This window comes from Nannospalax galili, unplaced genomic scaffold (genome assembly GCF_000622305.1).
Source record: "Nannospalax galili isolate Female #2095 unplaced genomic scaffold, S.galili_v1.0 scaffold390, whole genome shotgun sequence".
Classification (NCBI taxonomy): domain Eukaryota; kingdom Metazoa; phylum Chordata; class Mammalia; order Rodentia; family Spalacidae; genus Nannospalax; species Nannospalax galili.
In genome coordinates, this window is record NW_008330777.1 from 3,477,269 (window position 1) to 3,500,533 (window position 23,265).

Consider the following 23,265-nt stretch of genomic DNA (forward strand, 5'->3'; position numbering starts at 1 on the left):
ATGGAGGGCTCAGCCCACTGAGGGTGGTGCCACCCCTGGGCAGGTGGGCCTGTGTTGCATTAAGAAAGCAGGCTGAGCAGGGGCCAAGGGAGCAAGCCAGTAAGTAAGCAGCATTCCTCCATAGCCTGTGCTCCAGTTCCTGCCTCCAGGTTCCTGCCCTGAGTTCCTACCTTGGGCTCCCGGATGAACTGTGACCCGGGATATGTAAGCTAAATAAACCCTTTCCTCCCCAAGCTGGTAGTGGTCAGAGTATTTTGTCACAGCAATGAAGAACAAACTAGGACAGTGTGTACGAGTCTATTGCCTGCATGTGTGTAAGTGCACTTGTGTCATGCAATGCTTGCAGAGGTCAGAAGAGGGTGCTGGATTCCCTGGAACTAGAGTTACGGACAGTCGTTAACTGCCATGTGGGTGCTGGGAACCAGAGTCTTCTGCAAGAGCAGCCAGTGCTATTAACTGCTGAGCCATCTCTCTAGCCCCAACAAAACCCTTTTTAAAACACAGAAGATAATTCATTTACTCAATTAACTTTGCAATAAGCTCTACCTAAACATTACCTGGATTATGTCCCAATTGAGTATTCATTGCTTGACTGTTAAATGGGCCAATTCTTCCAGAACTTTCTTTCCATTTTTCAAGGGAAGCCTATACATTTATTCTTGCAGTTTACAATACTAAAATGCAACAAAACCCACCTGCATCAGCTCAAGCAAGACAAACTCTCAACATAAATAGGGGGAGGTGGGTAAGGAGCCCCAACCATAGCTGAGGAATTGTTGGCAACTGATAGCTGCTAGGCAGGGAAGAGTCAGTTTTATAAGGGTGTGATGTTGGGTAGTTTGACCAGGCTCCAGAGGCTCAAGTCACACTGAAGGGCATTTTGGGGATACAAAATAAAGACTCTTGATAAGCTTTAAAAAATAATAACAGAGGACATGAAATCAGGCAGGAGAGTACTAAACACGTGCAGAAAGGGAAGGGAGTCTAAATGTGATCAAAATACATTGCATGAAACTCTCAAGATTTCAATAATAATATTTTTTAAAATTCTATCAGCACCTGAAGTGTACCAAACAACCACAGTATTCTGGTAGACTCAGTGCTTTGCCCTTGGACAACCAGGAGGATGATTAAAAATTCAGCAAAATCAGAATTTGCATTTATTCAAAAAATAATGTGAAGAATACACTCCTGTATCATTACCAAATTATTATTATTTTGGTCTTTTTGAGACAGGGTCTTCATGTAGCCCGAGCTGGCCTGGAACTCGCTGTGGAGACCAGACTGGCCTCTAAGGTACAGAGATCCACCTGCCTCTGCCTCCTAAGTGCTGGGATTAAATGCCTGTGCCACCACACTCAATCACCAAATTATAAACTTGGTACAGCTACCTACAGTTTAGAGTTGAGTGATAAAATATACTCATGAATCATTACTAAATTATAAACTTAGTAAGGGAAGAGAAAGTTTTCTTCCTTGTGCAAATACATCATAGACATCAAAAATATTTGCAGAACTTCTTAAACTGAATTCCAGCACAAATAAAGACACAGTAGAAACAGAAAGGCGGCATAGTACTTGAGACTATATGTAACCTTGAGTAAGTAAAACTCAAAGAGCCTGTCACATTGTGAAGCCATACACGCCCACACCACACCCACACTTTTTTTTTTGGTGTTCAGGATCAATCCCACGGCCTCAAACACACTAGACAACCACTTAATCATTTAATGATTTTATGGTTAGGAGTTGAGGCTGGATTAGAGGGTCTCTGGGTCTTTTTTTCTCTGAAGCAAACTTTTTTTCTTTCCTCTATCTTATATGAAATACTCCAAAAACAGCAAACAATGAGATCTTTTCTCAGAACAATTATCTAAGTATAAGCCACCTGTTTTGAGCAGGAAGTAAATTCTAGCACTGACAACAAAAAGGAAGACCTACAAAAAGGAAGAACGCAGAGCCTGGGCCTACAGCCCAAAACTGGAAAAACAGTGATTTAAAAAAAAAAAAAAAAACACGGAAAATAGTAAATAAAATTTATTTTTTAAAGGGGAGGGGTCAGAGAGATGATTCAGTGGTTAAGAGCACTGGCTGCTCTTGCAGAAGATCCAGGTTCAATTCCCAGCAGCCACATTTCAGCTAACAACCATTTGTAACTCCAGTTCCAGGAGAATCTAACACCCTCCTCTGAGCTCTGCAGGTACTGCATGACATGGATGTATTTACAAACATGCTGGCAATACATTCATTCACATAAAATAATTTAAAAAATAACAAAATATTTAAAAACACACATGGATATCTGCATGTATTTTAATGACAAGGTGTTACTTCTGCAGTGGAGCAATTCTGGGCCATCACTCTGTTGCAGATGGCAGAGCTGAAGCCTCCCCTCACCTCCATACTTCTAAGAAACACAGATGGAATCCATCCGCCCTCCATACTTCTAAGAAACACAGATGGAATCCATCCGCCATTCCATCCCCCAAAGACAAAACTTGAGTTAAACTATTCAGTGACCAGAGGAAATCAGCTTATGGAAAGCAAGTAGAGCTCTCACCAGTAATTACTAGTTTATTAGCAAAACAGCAAGTCAGACAAGACAATAAATAATTTCTCCACATGTATGTGATTTCATCCACTTACCAAAAGAGAAACCTTGGGTTGAAATATGTAACATACTTACTCTATTTAACAAATCGATTTCTTCTTTGAGTTTTCCAATCATTTCTTCTTTATCCTGCATCAGTCTCACAAGTCTAAGGTTTTCTTGCCTTTCTCTTACAACTTCCTGCCAAGTAGAATTACAAAGCATTAGCAGGAAACTGGTTGTTTACAGGATTTTAAAATGGAAACATCTATAAATAACAGTGATAGACTCTAAACAGTTAGTAAAGGTCCTTTTAACCATATTTGGACACTGAAGACTGGACTGCTACAATGCCCTCCCCCCCGCCCTTTAAGGAAAGGGGTGTTTATACAATGTTTTTTTTATTTTTGTTTTTATTTTGTTTTGGGGTTTTTTTGGGGGGGGGTTGGTGTTTTTGAGACAGGGTCTCCCTGTAGCATCAGCTGGCCTGGAACTCGCTATGTTGACCAGGCTGGCCTCAACTCACAGAGATACAGAGATCCACCTGCCTCTGCTGCCAAGGTGCTGGGATTAAAGGCATGCGCTACCACACTCGGCTTTACTTTGTTTTTCTTAGACAGGGTCTCACTATGTAGTCCTGGCTGGCCTAGAACTCACCAGGCCAACTTGCAGACCAAGTTGTCCTCGACCTCACAGAGTTCACCTGCCTCTGCCTCCCAAGTGTTGGGATTAAAGGAGTACACTACCATGCCTGGCTAATTAGGCAATTTTTTAAAAGAACAAATTTAAAACATTCGTGATTTAAAAAGGGAAAAGTATGTATTATTTTGTTTTCCTTTACAAAAGATGCTATTTACTAAGCATAGAGGGACACACAGTCACAGCTGGGAGGTTGAGGTTGGAGCATCAGTTGAACCTAGGAGTTCAAGGCCAACCTGAGCAACACAGTAAAATCCTGTCAAAACCACTCAGTGCACAGCTGGGGGAGTGGAAGGGACATTTTCCTCAGTTTTGGAGCCACTGAGAAGATGCCCACATTCCTGTAGACAATCCCAATGGAAGACATGAAAGTAGAAGTAGAACTAGTTGGGAAGAGGAAGGGAGTTAATGGGAGTGGGAGAGGACAAACAACAGTGTGACAGTATACATACTGCTGGCTCAGACGTAACCACTTCAAAAATGGCTCATCATACTAAATGTAACTCTTAACAGACTAGAAACAGTTTGGGGTTAATATGATCAAAATACATTATTTGAAAATACATATCTGAAAACATCATTGTGCTGGATAGCTTTAGTGTCAACTTGACACACCTGGGTTGAGGGAGCCTCAGTTGGGGAATTGCCTTCATTGAACTGGCCTGTGGTTATGTCTGTGAGGCATCTTCTTGATTGATGAGTGATGTGGGAGGGCCCAGCCCACTGTGGGTGGTGCCACCCCTGGGCAGGTGGGCCTGTGTTGCATAAGAAAGCAGGCTGAGCAGGGGCCAGGGGAGCAAGCCAGTAAGCAGCATTCCTCCATGGCCTGTACTCCAGCTCCTGCCTCCAGGTTCCTGGCCTGAGTTCCTACCTTGGGCTCCTGGATGAACTGTGACCGGGGTATGTAAGCTAAATAAACCCTTTCCTCCCCAATGGGGAGTCAGTGTTTTGTCACAGCAATGGAGAAACAAACTAGGACAATCATAATAAAACAAAATTAATATAAGCTAATAAAAAAAGAACCACCTAGGAGATTAAGAAAGCACACCTCTAGGTGTACCTATAAAGGTGTTTCCAGAGATGCCTAAGGGAAAATGTACTCTATGAATGTTGGGTAGCATCTTCTAATTGGCTAGGACCTACATGGGTCACAAAGAAGAGGAGGAAACCTGCTAGCACAGGCATGCTCCTCTCTTCTGCTTCCTGACTGCTGGAAGGTGAGTGGCTCTGTTCCACTACACCCTTCCATTATGATGCTCTGTCTCACCAGACCAAGAACAGCAGAGCCAACTGATCATGTACGTAACCTCTGAAACCATGAGCCTTGATAAATCTTTCCCCCAAAGGAAACAAGCAAACCAACCCACCAAATACCTTACTCAAAGAATGTACAGACCTGAAAAACATCCTACTGAGTAAGGTTATCCAGGCCAGAAAGACAAAAATTACATGTTCTCATTTGTGGACCCTAACTTTTAATGTTTGTATGTCCCTAAACAGGAGGTATGAGGGGGGTGGATATAGACATGAAGCTAGATAGAAGACCAGGAGAGGAGAATAAGCAGTATTGAGAAAGTCCAGGAAGAGGATGACATAAGATCACATGTGACCAAGAGCAGGAAGGAAGTTACTGGGTGTGGGAGGGAGGGAATGAAGGAGGATGGGGAAGAAAGCGGACAGAGAAACAAAACAAATTCTGGTTTCAAAATGTCATAATAAAGACTGATTCTTTGTAAGCTGCTAACTTTTTAAATTTAAAATATCTTTACAATTTTTAGACTTCAAGACTGTGAACCAAATGTGGTGGCATACACCTGTAATCCTAGAACTTGGGAGATGGAGGCAGGCAGAAAGCAAGAGGATCAGGAATTAAGGCCATCCTCAGTTAACTGGGCTATGAGACCCTGCCTTTTTTTTTTTTTTTCCTTTCCTGAGATAGTACCTCCCTGTCAGCTGGTCTAGGAAGGCCAGGATGGATTGGACCTGATCTCATAGATAATCTGCCTCCCAAGTGCTGGGATTAAAGACATGTACCACCAGTCTAAGACCCTTTTTTGTTGTTGTTGTTGTTTTTGTTTTTTGAGACAGTTTCCTATAGCCCCCCTAGACTGGAACTTGACTTGCTAAGCAGACCAGACTGGCCTTGATCTCACAGAGGTCTGCCTCCCGAGTGCTGGGATTAAAGGTGTCACTACCATGCCAGGCCTAAGATATCCTTTCTTAAAAAAAAAGAGAATTTAAAGCAGAGCTGGTCTCCTGATGGGACTTCTTTCCTAGCAGCCACTGGAGAAAAGTACTCACTCAGCTACCACAGCAATCAGCTGTGTCCACCTGTTCATAATTCAACCTAGCAGCCTTTCTAAGAAACTTTTAAAATACTAATAACGCATCTTCTCTAAAGTTTTAAGTTTAAACCCACAAAATAATGATTCTAAATAGAAACAGGTGCTAAAGCTTAAATATGTCCTAAAAATAATCAGAGTGTAGAGTAGACGAAGTTGTCAGAAAAGTGATGGGGCGATATGGGAGGTGTTGGAGGGGAGGGAGTAAGCATGGATTTGATCAAAACACCTTATATGTACGTAAGAAATTCTCAACAAATTTTTTTTTAAAGTTAAAAAAGAATATAATTTTTAATTTCTTAAGAAAAGTTAAAAAATAGTGTAAGCAATAAATTTTAAAAATTAAATCCCAAAATAATCTTATCACAGGGAATAATTTCAACTCATAAAACAAAACATATTTGAACCAATTAATTGAGCATCATTATCAGTTTCAGGAGATGACTGTCCACAGAACAAAACCCAAGACTCTAGGCTTATAACTTTATACCAATGTTCATTTAAGTTGTTCTTAACATGTCTAAGCAAGTTTATTCTTACATAAAAATGTTTCAAACACCAAATAAGGGCCTAATTCAGAATGGGTAGAAAGTCTACAAATAACAATCTGTTCAGACAGTATAACACACAGTACTGTACACTGAGATGTCTAACCACTTCAAAAGTGGTTTATCAGGCTAAAACTGACACTTGGCAGAATAAAAATAGCCATGAAAACACAAGGAGTTCAAGAATTTGGCTCATTTCTAAAGTTTAACCATCACAACTGGATAGAAAAGCATTAAGGGAATCAGGAAATACCTAGTCACTGTGATCCACAAGATAGCGATTAAAGCGGCTGTTGGGTAGACAGGCATCCTGTTAGTGCCCCTCTCTTTTCCTCTTTTTGGCGCTAATTGATCCTCTACAAATTTCTATGTATTTTCTCTCTCAGATGTTATGAAACTGAAAATGAATCCTAATGACATTAATTTTATCTCCAATAATTTATAATTCATACCTTTTCAAGATCTTCAATTCTTTTTTCCAATGTGCTACTTGAGATGAAGTTACCTGCCACAGTCGCATCTCTGTTATGTCTACTGAAGCCACCTCTGTCTGTTCGGGGATACCTACTTGAGACATCATCTTCTGAGGCAGTGGTGGTACTATAGAAATAAAAACACATTGTTTCAAAAGGATGCCTAGTACGGCTCTACAAGAAAAATGCCAAAAATATTTTCTACTGGGCCTGAACAATTAGCATTCCCTGAGGACATACAGTTAGAGAACTTACAGTGGCAGAAATTAATCCTCATTCTATCATAATGCATAAAAAGTGTAAACACATTAATTCTTTTAGTCAGTACTTGAGTAGTCCTTTGTGTGAGGCACTGTTCTAGGTACTGAAGACGCTGATGGAAACCAGACACGGACTGTCCTTTAGAGTACTTGCAAACCAGCAGGAACACAATCAGGTACTACAGAGCAGTGTGACCGCTACACTAAGGCCAAGACCATGAACACAAGGGACTGACAGAGCAGATCTCCTAGATCATCTGTGGTAGAAATGTTATTTCTCTTTCTTTTTTCCCCTTAAAAATTCCAACATTTCATGGCCAATACTTTTTTTCTCCAAAAACCAATCTTTCATTAGATTTCAAAACATAAAGTCCTAATTATAATCAGAATAAAAAAAGAATTACATAAAGTTGCACATTTTTCCTTCCAAGTTTGCACATAGGCAACTACTACAGAAGACTATACACAGACTAGTAACTTTTATTAGTCATACTATAAACGTAACTAGCAATTCCTCAAAGTAAAACTTACAAGCTGAATTAATAACATATTTGTCAATATTTAAAGTTTTGAATTCAACAAGTGAGTTTTGCTTTCCCTTGCTATGTTACCTACTACTTACTGCATCATAATTATCCCAAAATTCTGTGGCTTACAGCAACACATTTATTATCTCAAAGTTTCTGTTTGTAGGAATTTAGAAGCAGCTTAGGGAGTAATTTAGGGAGAGTCTCTTGGGAGCTTTTTGTCAAGATGTCAGTGCTACAGTCATTTGAAGGTTTGTCTGAGCTGAAGAGACTGTTTCTAAGCTCACTCAGCCATTGGATGGCAAAAGTATTCAGTGCCTCACTGGCTGTTGGCCAGAGGCCTCAATTCCTCCCAGTGCTGGTCCTTCCTTCCTTCCAGACAGAAACCAGGCCAGAAGCTGCAGGGCCTGCTATATCCCAATTGTAAGGTAACATACCACCACATCTGCCTTTTAACAAACATACAGCTTGCCATGTATGACACTGACAGAGGGGACGACACAAAGCAAAAGTACTTAGAGAAAAGGGTTCACCAGGGACCAGTTTGAAGGCTGGCTATTGCACATGTGAATTTATACTAGGTTACAATAAGAAATGATAAATCTATACTGAAACAATTTGTTTCTATTATTTTGATAGCACTAGAAACTAGTCTCATAGAACTATGTTGACAAAAATATTTTAAAGCAATTTGAGAAAGCTCAAGATAGTCATTTTTTGAAAAACATTTATCCCCAATTCATAAGTATGCTTTTAATTCTTTAAATCTTTTATTAGAAGCCAATGAAATATTTATACAGCATTACAGTGAAATCTAAAATAGAGAAAAATGCCTGATTTATGAATTTCCTACTCACAGATTGTCTTTTCATGGAAAATTGTATCCTACGTAATTTTAAACTTAAAAAAAAATTTCATTTATTATTTTTATTTTATTGTATGTGGGTGTTGCCTGCATGTAGGTAAGTGCACCTGTGTTGCGCAATGCCCGCATTGGTCAGAAGAGGCTGTTGGATCCCCTGGGACTGGAGTTACAGAGAGTTGTTAGCTGCCATGTGGGTGCTGGAATTCGAACCTGGGTCTCCTGCAAGAACAACCAGTGTTCTTAACTGCTGAGCCATCTCTCCAGCCCCCCATCTAATTTTAAGATATCTGGTTAGACAGAATCTTTTCAAATAGTAACACCACAGCCACCTACTTCATGGAGTAACTGCACCCTGAACCCATTATAGCAAGCTGCAGATACTTTCACCCTATAATTTCAACTTTTTCTTGTCCTTTGATCTTACTGAAAAACATCTGACATTCCCTCTCTGGACAGGTTAAGATAATTTAAAAAGAAAAGGGGGGGGTGAGCTATCAGCCAAATAAGCCTAACTCACATATTTATAAAGCTGGCAGCAAACTACTTTCTTATCTTGCAAAAACACTGAAAGTTCACCCTGAAGTTCAAATACTTTTGACTCAGATTTCCCTTTGAAAGCCAATGTATAACCACTTAGCATACAAGAGCTGATTAGACAACTGATAACATCAACCCCAAACTAACATTTTTCAGGAATCTCAAATTTAAAGCATTAGTGCTTAGTACTTATTGCCTTGAGTAAACTACTGTTAATTCAGTTGACAGAGTAAAGCTCTGCAGGCACAGCAGGACTTTCTCAATGAAAAGTCTATTGATTACATGCTGGTGCATGGTCCAACATTTTTCTGTGGTGGCTACCTCTACTTCTTTGTAACCAAAATGTGTTATTACAAAAGCAAAGTAAAACTAAAAACTACACATAAGCCTCTTAAAATTCATGTTCTTTAGAGCAAGTTGTGTTTATCAGCAATGAAACTGAAAAACAAATTGTTATTCTGTGTCAATAAAATCAATGAATTCATCAAATTCTTTTTTATATTGTATTTATTATTTTTATTTTATATGTATGCATGTATTGCCTGCATGTATGTAAGTGCACCCATGTTGTGCAATGCCCAAGGAGGACAAAAAGGTCATGGAATCCCCTGGAACTGGAGTTACGGACAGTTGTTAGCTGCCACGTGGGTGCTGGGATTCAAACCCAGGTCTTCTGCAAGAACAGCCAGTGTTCCAGTCCCGGACTTCATCAAATTCTAAGAAAACTATTTGTCTGAGAGCTGTTTTTCTTTATTTTTATTGTTTCCAATGCATTAGCCTATATGGTGTTACACAGACATGTGTGCGTCCAAGAGTAGAGGCCAGAGGACAACTCTGGGTGTCATTCCTCGGGTGCTGTCATCTTTACTTTTCTTTTGAGACAGCATCTCTCATTCATGTGGAACTCACTGAATAGTCTAGACTGGCTAGCAGCAAGCTCCAGGGATCTGCCTTTCTCTACCTCCCAAGTGCAGAGATTACAAAGACACACTACCTGTGCCTGAAATTTTTACGTGAGTTTGGGGTTTCACACTCAGGCCCTCGCACTTTACTGGCAGAGTCAGCTCGGTCTTGGCAACCTGAAGTAGATTTTGTAAGAAATTCACAAAGTACTAGTTGATTATGATAGCCCTGAACATCTGCTTCATCCAGTAAAGTCATAGTCATGCTTTTGAACAATGAATTTTAGTTTGATCATATTTATGTCATGCATATAAATGCCACATAAATTTTAATGCATTTACTGTTTCTTTAGCCAACACATCTTCACAAATGACACACTACTGACTTGGCACTTCTTCATCTTTATAGCTAAAGCCTGAACTCAATTATACTAAGAAATACTTCTCACCCAAACAAGTGCAACCTCTCCCACCCGTACCTGTTTGGAATGACTTCCACCATCATTATTCAATTCCCTGCTACTGTCACAACCAAAAAAAGTGTACCTTATCCCAGGTAATAAAGCTTGCTTTGTCACTAGGAAACTAAAAATCAATATAATATTGCTTCTCTTCTAAGAGTTAGGCAACATTTTAAAAAGCAGAAACTTAAAAGTGTGAGTACTTTTTTTTTTTTTTTTTTTTTTTTTTTTTTTTTTTGTCTTTTTGAAGCAGGGTCTCCCTGTAGCCCCAGCTGTCCTGGAACTCACTATGTAGCCCAGGTTGGCCTTGAACTCACAGAGATCCGCCTGCCTCTGCCTCCCAAGTGCTGGGATTAAAGGTGTGCGCCACCACACCCGGCTTTTTTACTTATTTTTTAGTGTTTAATTATATATTTAATTTTAAATTATTTATGGAACAGAAATACATTTGATTAACTTTAACACAAAATTTAAGCATAAAAAATATTCACGTGTCCCTCAATTCTTACACTTTTTTTTGGATCTACAAATGACTAACATAAAAATATATGCTGTAGCAAGAAGCTTTGTTGTACCTGACCTGCATGCAACACTCCATGATATTTGTACCAGTCTATGCCCTATGCACAGACATGTCCACTGACCATGCACTTGAAGATGCAGAGGAGCACTTTAGTTGCTAGGCTTCCTCTAGAGTTCTTTTTTTTTAATATTTATTATTTTTATTTTATGTGTATGAGTGTATTGTGTATTGCCTGCATGTATGTAAGTGCACCCATGTTGTTGAGTACCAGTGGAGGTCAGAAAAGGGCATCAGATCCCCTGAAACTGGAGTTAAGAATGGTTGTTAGCTTCCATTTGGGTGCTAGGAATCAAATCCAGGCCCTCTGCAAGAAGTAGTCAGTATGCTTAACCACTGAGCCATCTCTCCAGCCCTCCTCAAGTTCTCTACATAGCCTGTCATGATTGTAACAAAGCACCCAAGTGCCACACTTTGAGCAGCCAGAATCTGTAGGCTTAGATTTAAAAGAATAAGGAGTATTAATGCACAAATCAAAGCCACTGTAGCCCATTTGAGAAGCAGAAAAGCCCACAAAGGCTAAAGCATAAAATGTAAACATGAGATAAGAGGATAGAAAAGCAAGCAGGAACCCCGAAAGCTTATTTTATGGAAGAATTTGAACTAATGATCTCCAAATTGTATTATATACCCATACTGGAACAGATTTTTACCTATCCACTATTTTGTGGGATTTACAACAACCATCTGTATCACAAGAAATAGTGTACAAAAGAATGAAAAAGACTAAAATTTGTTTTATTTATTCATGGCACAAAAATTTGTTCTCACAGAAATTGACTATATTTCTAATTTTAAAAATACCACAGAATATGCTCCATTGTTATTTCTGAAGATCCATTTTATTTTAATACCTTGTGAGACAGAGATTCAAAGAACTATCAGTTTGTATACCTGTTTTTAATGGCTATCACAAAGATGTCAAATTTTTAAGATCTTTAAGACATTTACTTAAAACTGCCACACCATTTTGAATTTATGAGAACAAATTTGATTTTGTGTATCTTGACAGCTGAACAGTCATGTGGCCATCTTTGCACTTAAATACTTGGTCTGATTTTCTCTACAAATTTCAAATCTCAGAGTTACCTATTTTGTGAGCATTACTTCAACTAGATAATTTGTAAATCCATTAAACAGACACTCAAATTTCATTATTGTACAATGAGCAGAAAGAAACAAAGATTGTTTCTTTCTGTATACCTTCAATATTGAATGCCCACAGCATAAATGAGGAAAAACGGGAATGACTAAATAACTAGTGAGCAATGCATCCATCCATCTATCTATCTATCTATCTATCTATCTATCTATCTATCTATCTATCTATCTATCTATCTATGATCTATCTATCTATCATCTATATATGTCTGTTTTTTCAGATTAAAAAGTAAATATAACCAGGCTGGTGATACACACCTGTAGTCCCAGCTCATCAGGAGGCTGAGGTAAGAGAACCACTTGAACCCTGAAGTTTGAGATTGCTTGGGAAACATGTAAGGCATCATCTTTAAATAAACAAATCAATAAATTTATTAAAGGTAAACAGAGCCTGGAAAAATAACCTCTTTCACCCTATCAGATAATCTTATACACAACCCAGCTTGGGTAACCATTGGCGTAGACATTTAAAGGTAACAGAAACTGAGAATATAGCTTCTATTTCTCTATTTCTATCTATATTCTATATTTTCATTTTCACATTTACACACTCTTATTTTTCTTTTTAAATCTAAACTTAAACATTCTGGCATAGTGCTTCTCCAAGTGTGGCCTTTGGATGGTTTGTTACAAGTTCTGTGTAAAGCCCTAAGTTTAATTCCAAGTGCGCGCGCGCGCACACACACACACACACACATCCCCAGAAAGCAACCAACCAATCAACCAACAAAAACAAAAATAATGGGAAGCCATTAAAGCAGAAAAAGTAATAGAATCACTGTCACAAAATGTGTTTTAGATAAGCAAAAATGGCACAGAGGCCAGTTTGCAGGTTACTATAATCATCCAAGTTAGATATGATAGTGTGGTGGTAATGAACACTCTTGAGATAACATCAGTAAAGATATAAGTGAGAGACTTAGATTTAAAAATAAAAAGGTTTCATGGGTCAGGGATGCAGCAGCTCAGTGATGATGCAGTTGCCCACATGCTTGAAGTCCTAGGTAGAAAATAACATCTATGTTTCTAGCTTTAGCAAGAGTAAACATGTACGCATTACTAGACTCTATTACTTCATAGCTTTACTTTTGAACTTGCTGAGTTTAGAATCTTCTGAGATATAAAAGTGGACATCTAACAGTTGTTGGTTACCCAAGTATGGGGCTAGTAATCTAGAGCTATCAATTTAGAAACTGAAACTCTATGAATAAGAAAAACAAAAAAGAGAATGTAGTCTAAGAGAGTTGAAAAATATTCAACCTAAGTAATAGGTACAGGAAAGGAAAAACTACAAAGGACACTGAGAATTGTCCACAGTGTTACAGGAAGAAAACCAAGAGAGAACCAAGTCACAGAAGTCATGCCACAGTACAAAAGGGCATTAGATTCACTTTAAAGGAGTCTTTACACCTTTTAAAAATATTTTATTTATTATTTTTATTTTATGTGTATAAGTGCATTGCCTGAAGGTATGTAAGTGCACTTGTGTTGTGCAATGCCTGCGGAGGTCAGAAGATGATTTTGGAGCCCCTGTAACTGGAGTTGTGGACGGTTGTTAGCTGCCATGTGGGTGCTGGGAACTGAACCCAGTCCTTCTGCAAGAACAGCCAATGCTCTTAACCACTGAGCAATCTCTCCAGCCCCCCTTTATGCATTTTTTAAAGTCCAACTTTTCTGTTTCTGTATCAACTACAAGATATTCAAGTAGGACCTATGATGCTGACAACTACTACTAAATATGCAAAACACTAAGAAATGTGGATATCATTAATGGTTCTAGGACTGCTTAATGAATAAACTTATGTGTTGGGAAGAGGTTCGAAGACAGCTGCACAATGCCCAGCATTGACCTTACAACAAAAATCAGAGCAACTGTATCTCAAGAAGAGTGATCAATGGACAGTGCTGAAACCCACTGAGAGAAACAAACAAAATATGCAGGGCATAGAGACTTTAAGTGCTATGGTACAAAGTAACAAAGTACTCTACAAATGCAACCCCTGCCTCCAGCCAGGAATAACTCCACAGGCTTCTACCATCACCATGACTCATAGCTCTAACAAGAGGGGAGGGCCTCAGTCCTCACTGGCTTTGAATCCACTTGGAGGAGCTGCCTGATATCTATGAATGTTGTGAGCCAGAGAAGGAGCTTACTTTGGGCCTCTCTCCCAAACCCTGGAGTCTAAACTTATATAGCCCAGAGCAATCTTGAGAATAATGACAATGCCCCAAAGAACAGCAGCCACTGCCTCGTGTAACCCTTGGCATCCCACAAATGTTTCATTATAGGGCACAGAAAGCTGAAACCTCATGAACCCACCTAGACCAGTAGTGGAACTGTGACCCACAAGCCCACACAGTACCCTGTTCTTCATGACCAGGTAGTCCAGCTCCAGCATGGAGCATTGACGTGCTCACTCTCCCAGGGGTCATTGACATGCTGACCCTCTGGGGCCGAAAGTGTTATTTTCCCCACACCTCCTCTACTTGGTACAACTGCCACTGTAGCCATCAGCACTCTTCTGAGCCTAACGATGGGCCTCTTATCAGCCTGTGTGCCCAGCATGGTAGCTACTGACGTCAGAAGCTCCACTACTACATGTGCTCACTCATTTCATGGGGCCTGAAAAGCATGTTACTTGGCAAACCTGGAGCAGGTTTCACTGCCAGAGGCCCTGGTACCATCAGCACTCACTTCTGCAATATCCTGAATGTGCCTCTCTGCAGACAGTTGCCTTAGCATCATGGCTTCTGCCACAACTATCAACACTCACCTCTGCATGTCCCTCTACAAACAGCATCTCGCAGCATCAATGCCTGTCTCATCAGGGCTTGTGGTCTCACACTCCTGGTGACCATGTTTAATCCAAGTTACACTACTGCCTCTGCAAATACCTGCAGTCTAGACCACAGAGGCATTCACACACACCAATGATGACTACAACCAAAAAAAGTCATATGAAGGCTACACTTTTTTAAAAAATTTTATTTATTTTTTGTTATTTTATGCACATGCATGTATTGCCTGCAAGTAGGTAAGTGCACCCGTGTCATGCAATGCCCACAGAGAAGAGAAGAGGCTGTCGGATCCCCTGGGACTGGAGTTACAGACAGTTGTTAGCTGCCATGTAGGTGCTGGGGTTCAAACCCAGGGTCTTCTGCAAGAACCAGTGTTCTTAACTGCTGAGCCATCTCTCCAGCCTCTGAAGGCTGTACTTCTACACTGATAACCAAAGCCATAGGAACACCAAAATGACACTCTGCAACTGATATAAAGGGAAATGTCTATCCAGGAGAGATACCACATAAAACATAGGGACACAAGATGCACAAACTAGCAAGGATTCATATCTCCAAAGTAACAAATTCTCTAGAAAAAGGTCCCAACATAAAAGAAATCTATTAGATACTTAAAAATTCAAAAGAGTAATCCCAAGGAAATGCAGCAAGATACCACAGGATATAGAAAAATAATTCAACAAATGGAGAAAACATTCATGGTGTCCGTGAAATAAAAACACAACCAAGCTCAACAATATAGACCAACCCATTAAACTATCAGCACATTCCTCAGCAGAACAAGCCAGAAGAGTGTGGGCTGATACAAAGTTCTTGAATGAAAAAAGTTGCCAACTAAGAGAATTACACCCAAAAGTTATCCTTCGTTTGATTTATTATACATTCCCAGCCGTTCAAAAGCTGAGGGAACTCATCCCAATTAGACTACCCTTACAAGAAATGCTTAAGAGAGTCGTATCTTTGGAAGCAAAAAGAAAATAACTACCATGATGGAAATAATGAAGCACTGAAGAAACAGACACAAATGAAAGAGATAAAGGAATTTACATAATGATAACGGGGTTGAGTAAGCAGGAAGATATAACAATTGCAGTTACATATGTGCCCAATATCGGAACACTCAACTATAAAGGCACCAAATGACAGTCTAATATATCTTAAACATTTAGATATATTGATTTAAGGATTCAAAAGGAAATAAATTCCAACACAGGGGCTGAGGGCTTTGTAACACCCCTCCTTTAAAAACAGGTATCCAGATAGAAAAATTAACAAAGAAGCACCAGAGATCATCCACATTACAGAACAAATGAACCTCACAAACATCCACACGACATTCCACTCAAACACTGCACAACATGCATTCTTCCCAGCAACAAGTAGAACTTTCTCCAAGATAGACATGTGTTAGGCCACAAAACAAGTAACAATAAATATGTTGGAAGTGAAATCATATTATGTACAATATCTGATAAGAATGGATGAAAAATAAAACCCAATAAGAACGATGGAAACGATATACATAGAATCTGAACACATATTCCCAAATAACCAATGGGTTACTGAAACTAAATGAGAAATCAAAGAAATTTCTGGAAATAAATCAAAATGAATATACAATATTATCAAAACTTATGCAATACCACAAAAATGGTACTAAGAGGAAGTACCTACATCTAAGTAGAAAGATTTCAAAAAACCCTGGGACAGTCTCAAGTACTCACATTCCCCCCAAAGGACCTATATTCCAAAAGAATAAATGGCCAACTAGCAGTTATCAGGGAATTGCAAATTACAGTCACAATGAAATATCATCTTACCCCCATTCAAATGCTATTACCTAAAAGAGAGAAAATATCAAATGCTGCAAGACACAGAGAAAGGGGAACACTTAAAACATCTCTGATTGGAATGTCAGCAGTATAGCCATTATGGAAAACAATAAGGAACAACCTAAAAACAGAACAACCATATGTTCCATCAATTCTACTTACTGGTATAGACTCATGAATACAAAAGGACTCATTAGATACCAGACTCCCTTGTTTACTGCAGAACTATTCACCATAATTAAGATATGGAATCAACAATAACCAATGCTGTTGGAGGAGATAAGGCATTAATGGTCTTTCAAAGCTGTGAACCCCTGAACTGTAATGCCAATCTGCCAGGCAAGATGTGCCAACGGTCACAGGTATAATAAAGTATTCTCAGATTGGATTTGAAACCTGCTCCATAGCAGGGAATACATGCTTGGTACTGTCAACCAGGTCAAAAAACTCTATGCCTCAGCGTAGGGGGGGGAGTCATAGACCCTAGGGGAACCTCACTACTGTGGCTTAGCTTAATTGACATGGCACCAAACTACAGTCTATTTATGCTTATAACCATAGACAATGCTACTCTCATCCTTAATCAGAGACACTTCTCTTTGCAGTGAGTGGAGGTGAATGTTGCTGTTTAAAATGCTTATAATAAATGACAGTTAGTGTTCAGCCCTAAAGAGGACATTTATGCCACCCCCTCTAAGGCTAAAGGAACACAGTGGAAGAGACAGCAGAAAGAATCTAAGAGCTAGAAGGACAGAAGAGCCGTGAAATGCTGTCTTCCGGGCATGACACAGCCACTGAACATGATCCCACAGCAGCTCTGGCTGCACAAGACTGGGCCTGTCAGAAGCCAATCATGGGTTAAGAAGGGGTTCATGGGCCAGACTTCTCCCTGCTACACTTTTGGTAACTAATGGATTCTAGGAGAGGGGCAACCATGGTTTTCAGTTATGTACCAAATGATAATCCCACGAGGCTCCAAGGAATAGTTCTACACCTGTGCACAGACAGTCCTGGCTAAAATCAGTAGGTCACGAGTGGTAGTGCACACCTTTAATCCCAGCACTTGAGTTTAAGACCAGCCTGGTCTATAAAGAGTTCCTGTCTTGAAAAAAAAAAAAAAAAGATCAGGGGATCACAAAAGAAAACAAACAAAAAAGAATGTGGGAGAGGGACCTCTGAAGGGTGGGAGAAAAGCGAAAGTAGGAAGACAGAAAAGGGTGATGCGGGAGCATAAGCACAAAACACTAGACACTTGTAAGAAACTGTCAAAGAATGAGTTTAATCAATGAAAAGAAGAAAGTGTTATCAAAATAGTTGTATAGGAATTCCTTATAGTATTCTATATTGTAGTAGGATGGTCATAGTCCATAACAATTGATCTCATATATATATATATATATAGTCTTTTTGAGACAGGGTCTCCCTGTAGCCCCAGCTGTCCTGGAACTCACTATGTAGACCAGGCTGGTCTTGAACTCACAGAGATCCACCTGCCTCTGCCTCCCGAGTGCTGGGATTAAAGGCATGCGCCAGCCACCACACCCGGCTTGATGATATATTTTAAACTAAGAGTACAAAGATTCCCAAAATGTACAGACAATAAATGTGAAGGAAAGTCTAATTTCCCTAATTTGATCATTACACATTGTATTCATGCATTGAATTATTGCATTACACCCTATAAACACATATATATCAATTAAAACTTTAAAAAACAAAAGTTTTAATAGTTTAGATTATTAACAATTTAAAAACCCTTTCATATTAGGCATGCCAACACATAAATGATACCGTTATGCAAGTAAGAAAGGAAAGAATAATAATTGCTGGAAAACTACATCAGTTCTTTACCCCCAGTACAGACTAGGTTAGAAAGGAACACTGCTGTAATTATGAAGAACTGTGTTGCTTGATTTTGTTGCCAAATTTAGCTGTTTACTGTAAAACAAATGTTTTCAACTTATTTTGTAGGCCGGATATGCACAATGGAAAACATTCGGCATAAAACTTGTTTCATTAATTCCCAAAAGTTTGTAATGTTCTAGTAAGGAATGTTAACATAAATGTCTAACTAAGATCCAAAAACAAAACTTTGTGTGTTCTTAGCTACAAGGATATTAACTATAATGTTCAGTAAAGGGAAAATAATAAGCAGTATCATCAAAGATAAATACTACCCTTTACTGGAAGTTTTTCCCCTTCTGGGAGTTTTCACATCTTCTGTGGAAAGATGAGAGGGTGTAACCGTGTTGGGGAAAATAATACTGTTATTCTAAAACTATCATGAGAACGAGATTGGTAGCATTAAGAGATTACAGTCAGAAGAATTTTCCACTAATACAGACATCTTAAAGCTTAGCAATGAGATGAAATGCAAGACTCATGGGTAAAATCTTACTTTAATAATGGGTATCAAGATTCAGAAGTGTTAGTCAGAGCATGACCTTCCTAAATACCAGTAAGTACATCATTGGTCTCCACGCTTTAGAGTCTTTCAGTGTGCCCTTCCCTCTCCCACATACTGTCCTATTCTTCAAAACAGCCCTGGCCCTTTTTCCTTTAAATACAAGCACCCACAACAACTAAAACTCAAAATCAACTCCCTGACTCTTTACTGAAATTGTGATACATACTTGCTGCAGGAAACAGAAAATACAAATGAGTATCACCAGGATCCTAACAACCCAGAGGTAAAAGCTTTTAATCTTCCTGGATCACAGATATCTTGAAAAAAATCTGACAAAAAATGCGGATTCCCGCTCCCAAAAAGCATTATGTTCTTTTATGTAGACTTCTGGCAGCTCATGACAACAGAGATCTCAGTTTAAGAACACCTTATATATACATTATGACACTCTTTGTTTTGTATGATACATTTTTGTAATGTGAAATCTACGTATTCTCCATTTAACAAATGCACATTATTTTCCATATATAATTAATATTTTCTATGGCAATAATTTTAATGGCTGCATTGCAACTGTTTATCTATCTATAAAAAATAGCTTACTACCTATTTATAAAATTTAAGTTTTTCTAGTTACAGGATATATGCTTGTTTCTGCTGTCTTAAAAATAATTATCATAAAGAGTGCAAGTGTAACTATTTCATCAAATATACCTGGCTGCTCAAATATTACCACTTAAGAACTAGACGAAGCACATCCAGAAAAGAAAATATTCTTGCAGATGTAGCTCATTACATCCAAAAAGAACGGTTAAAATTATACACTCCACACTATTAGCATGAGTCTCCCCAAGAGCCAAACATAGTCCTTGCACTTCAAAATGAGTCAGTAAATATTTGATGGACATTGTCCATTTTTGTTTGGGAGGGGGAAAGCTTGCAACAAAGCAGTAGTACCAAAGTCTCTATGTATGAAGAAGAAATAGAGACTAGTCAAAAACTTGTACACAAATGTTTAAGGCATATTCTACATCTGTTAGTATATACACGCATTTCATACTACCCCAATAATGTACATAACCCCAGTGTTCATTAACTCATGAAAGGCTAAATAAACTGTGGTGTATTGTATGGTATGATATTCAGAAAACTTGAAAACATCATGCTAAGTGAAAGAAGGCAGGAACAAAGGCCACAGATATGATTCCATGTAAATGAATTATCTACTATAGACAAGTTACAAAGAAAAAAAAACACTGCTAGGAGCTAGAGAAGGGGAACAATGGAGATTGCTTAATAAACATTTTTTTTAAAGAAAGAACAAATGCTACCATTAATAGTAGTGCATACACTAAAAATTGCTGAAATGTAAACCATAAAATAACTTTTATGGTGTGTGAATTACAGCTCAATAAAGTTCTTTATAAAAGAGAACAAGGGAAATAGTATGCAAAGGTTTAGTGATTTATTTACAAATATAATATGTAAACTGTGTGTAAAGGTGAAACAAGGAATTTGGGGACACAGCTGTGTGGCAGAGCACTTGCTTGGCATATGTGATGCCCTAGAATCCAAAGTACCAAAAGGGGTAAAAAGAAAGCTACCCCCAAATTATTACACAGTTTCTCATTCATGTGGATATTTCAGTTTAGATTTTGTGGAACAAGGTCATAACTGGGAACAAAAGCTAGTTTTTGATAATGTAGATAGAACAAAGTAAAAGAGTTGAGTAAACTCTATGTACCAAGTACGAAGTAAATACTATGTAAGTCACAACTATAATATTTACAGCATAGAAAATGTCACATATTCACCAGGGAAGAATTCTTCCTGTAAAATGTACCAATGTCCCAATTAATTCTGAATGCTTGCATTAGGACATTAATTATTGTCCATTTATAAAATTAACATGTTCTAGCTCTTACATGCCTGGCATTTAGGAAGCTATCAAAAACATTTACTAAAATATCAAATGTGAAAGATCTTGAAAAGGAACAGCTTTCCTATTAAAAGGGCTTATGATTTACTATGAAATGTGAGGAGGGCAGATCTGAAATCAGACTGGAAGGTACAGGACTGCACCTGAAAGGCAGGCTGGGCTTCACACTGAGCTAGCTGACAGATGTGGACAGTATGCACACGAGTGTGTTTTGTATATTCCTGTAGAGCTTAAACTTGGTGTAGTTTTCTGCATCAACCTAGTATTCCTTGTGAAGAAACCTATACACAAAAAATGTGCATCTCAGGTAGGGTAGATTTGTTTCCTAATATATCAACTGGGACAAACTTGCCTATTGAAAACAGGTGTTACACCAGAACTGACTATGGAAGAGAATGTTAACCTTTACAAGAAAGAATCCTAACCATACTTTAAACAAATAAAGCAGCAGTTGCGGGTCCCCAAAGCAGTAGTTTCTGCTGTATTTGTGTGCTGTATATGTTGAAAAGGCAGAGATCACTCAGCTGGTAGCAGCCATTGTCTGTACAACTGAAAAGTAATTCGCAGATACCCATGTTACACATGTTATACTGCGGAGCAAACAAGAATGTGTAATTACATGTCCAGTGTGTTTTGTATAAAATAAAAAAACCTTTTAGAAAAACAAACCAGAAATAATAAAAATAATGTTGGGGCTAGAGAGCTGGCTCAGCAGCTAAAAGCACTGGCTACTCTTGCAGAGGGTTCAATACCCAGCACCCACATAACGACTAGCAACCATCTATAACTCCAGTTACAGGGGATTCTGACTCCCTCTTCTGACTTCCACAGGCATTGCACAACACAGGTGTACTTACATATATGCAGGCAATATACTCATACACAGAAAATAAAATTAGTAAATAAAATATTTTTTAAATGTCAGTAGTATTTGGCTTATAGGATTACATTTTAATAATGGCTCAGAAGGTAAAGGCGCTTGCCATGTAAGCCTGAGTTCAATCCTAAAAGCCACATAAAGATGGAAGAAGAGAATGTGCTACGAATTGTGCTCTGACCTCCACATGCATGCTATAGCACACATGCACTTACACACACATACACAATAATAAACTAATTAAAAATTAAAGTCAGAAAACAATACTGTTATGTAAAAATTTCACCCCCAATATTCTTAGAAGTTGAAAAAATATAAGGGAAGAGAAGCAATAATAAAGTTACATGAATTACAAAACTATGATACTATGAAATGTGCAGATTTCTCTTACAGCTCAGTGTCTACTCAAAGGGAACACAGCTTAACATTCACTGAACCAAAGCCCTTTTGCTCCTGTAGGTAAAATGCCTGCTGGCTACTGGACTAAGATTAGGAAAAGGATGAGTGGTACCTTATAAACCATTAAACTTACTAATGTTTCCTGGGATGGAGAAGAGTGTTAGTCACTTACTAGTTTGTGTAATAAAACAGTTAATACTGAATTAAACATGCTTATAAAAACACCCAGGGAGTTACTGTATAAGAATAAAACTTTACTATGTGTCTTGTTTCCTGTGCTTTAAATCAGTGCCATTTCTGGTGGTTGAATTCCACACTCAAGAACGAAGAGTACAGAATCGACCAGAGCAAACATTGGCCCTTCCCAGTCCATAAGGACTGTCTTATCTCCCCTCTTTTTCTTACTTTTAATCAATGCATTATAAACCCAACCACATAAACACTCTAGTGACATAATTACGCAATGGGAAAACAAAAACCCACAAACATCTATAAACTGATTGATCTTTCCTAAATCAAATATCAGAAATTCCATGACCCTCATCTCCAAGCAGTTTTAATTTAAAATTTAGAACAGTGGAACCCAAGAGACTTTCTAAATAGACAAGAGTCAATTGTACTTTAAAAACAGCATAACTAGTGCTGGGCGTGGTGGCACATGCCTTTAATCCCAGCACTTGGGAGGCAGAGGCAGGTGGATCTTTGTGAGTTCAAGGCCAGCCTGGTCTACATAGCAAGTTCCAAGACAGCTGGGGCTACAGGAAGACCCTGTCTCAAAAAGAAAAAAGAAAACAACAACAACAAAACCATAGCATAACTAGTATGAATTGTTAACAGCACTAAAAAAATGCATTCTTGATGTCCATAAGAAAAAAATGAAGGATGTATTAGTAATATGGAAGAACAAAATGTTGGGTACTTTAAACCACTAATGACATTTTAGGAGTTATATCCAGTTGTCTATGTGTCAATTTACTTTACAGGAAATACTGTCAAACAGCAACTTTTTATCTTTGAGCCCATTCCTCATTTTTGTCATGTCCATTTGTCAGAGAACACCCTCATCA

The 23,265-nt window shown here is 38.5% G+C and overlaps 1 protein-coding gene across 1 annotated transcript in view; it reads right to left on the reverse strand.

The window, feature by feature from the left end:
• The window catches only part of Pawr (pro-apoptotic WT1 regulator), a 126,522-nt gene that overhangs the window by 3,834 nt on the left and 99,423 nt on the right, over positions 1 to 23,265 (reverse strand). Inside the window, 2 exon segments of the mRNA XM_029555589.1 lie at positions 2,687 to 2,791; positions 6,632 to 6,779. Of these exon segments, the coding sequence (XP_029411449.1) occupies positions 2,687 to 2,791; positions 6,632 to 6,779 (253 nt within the window).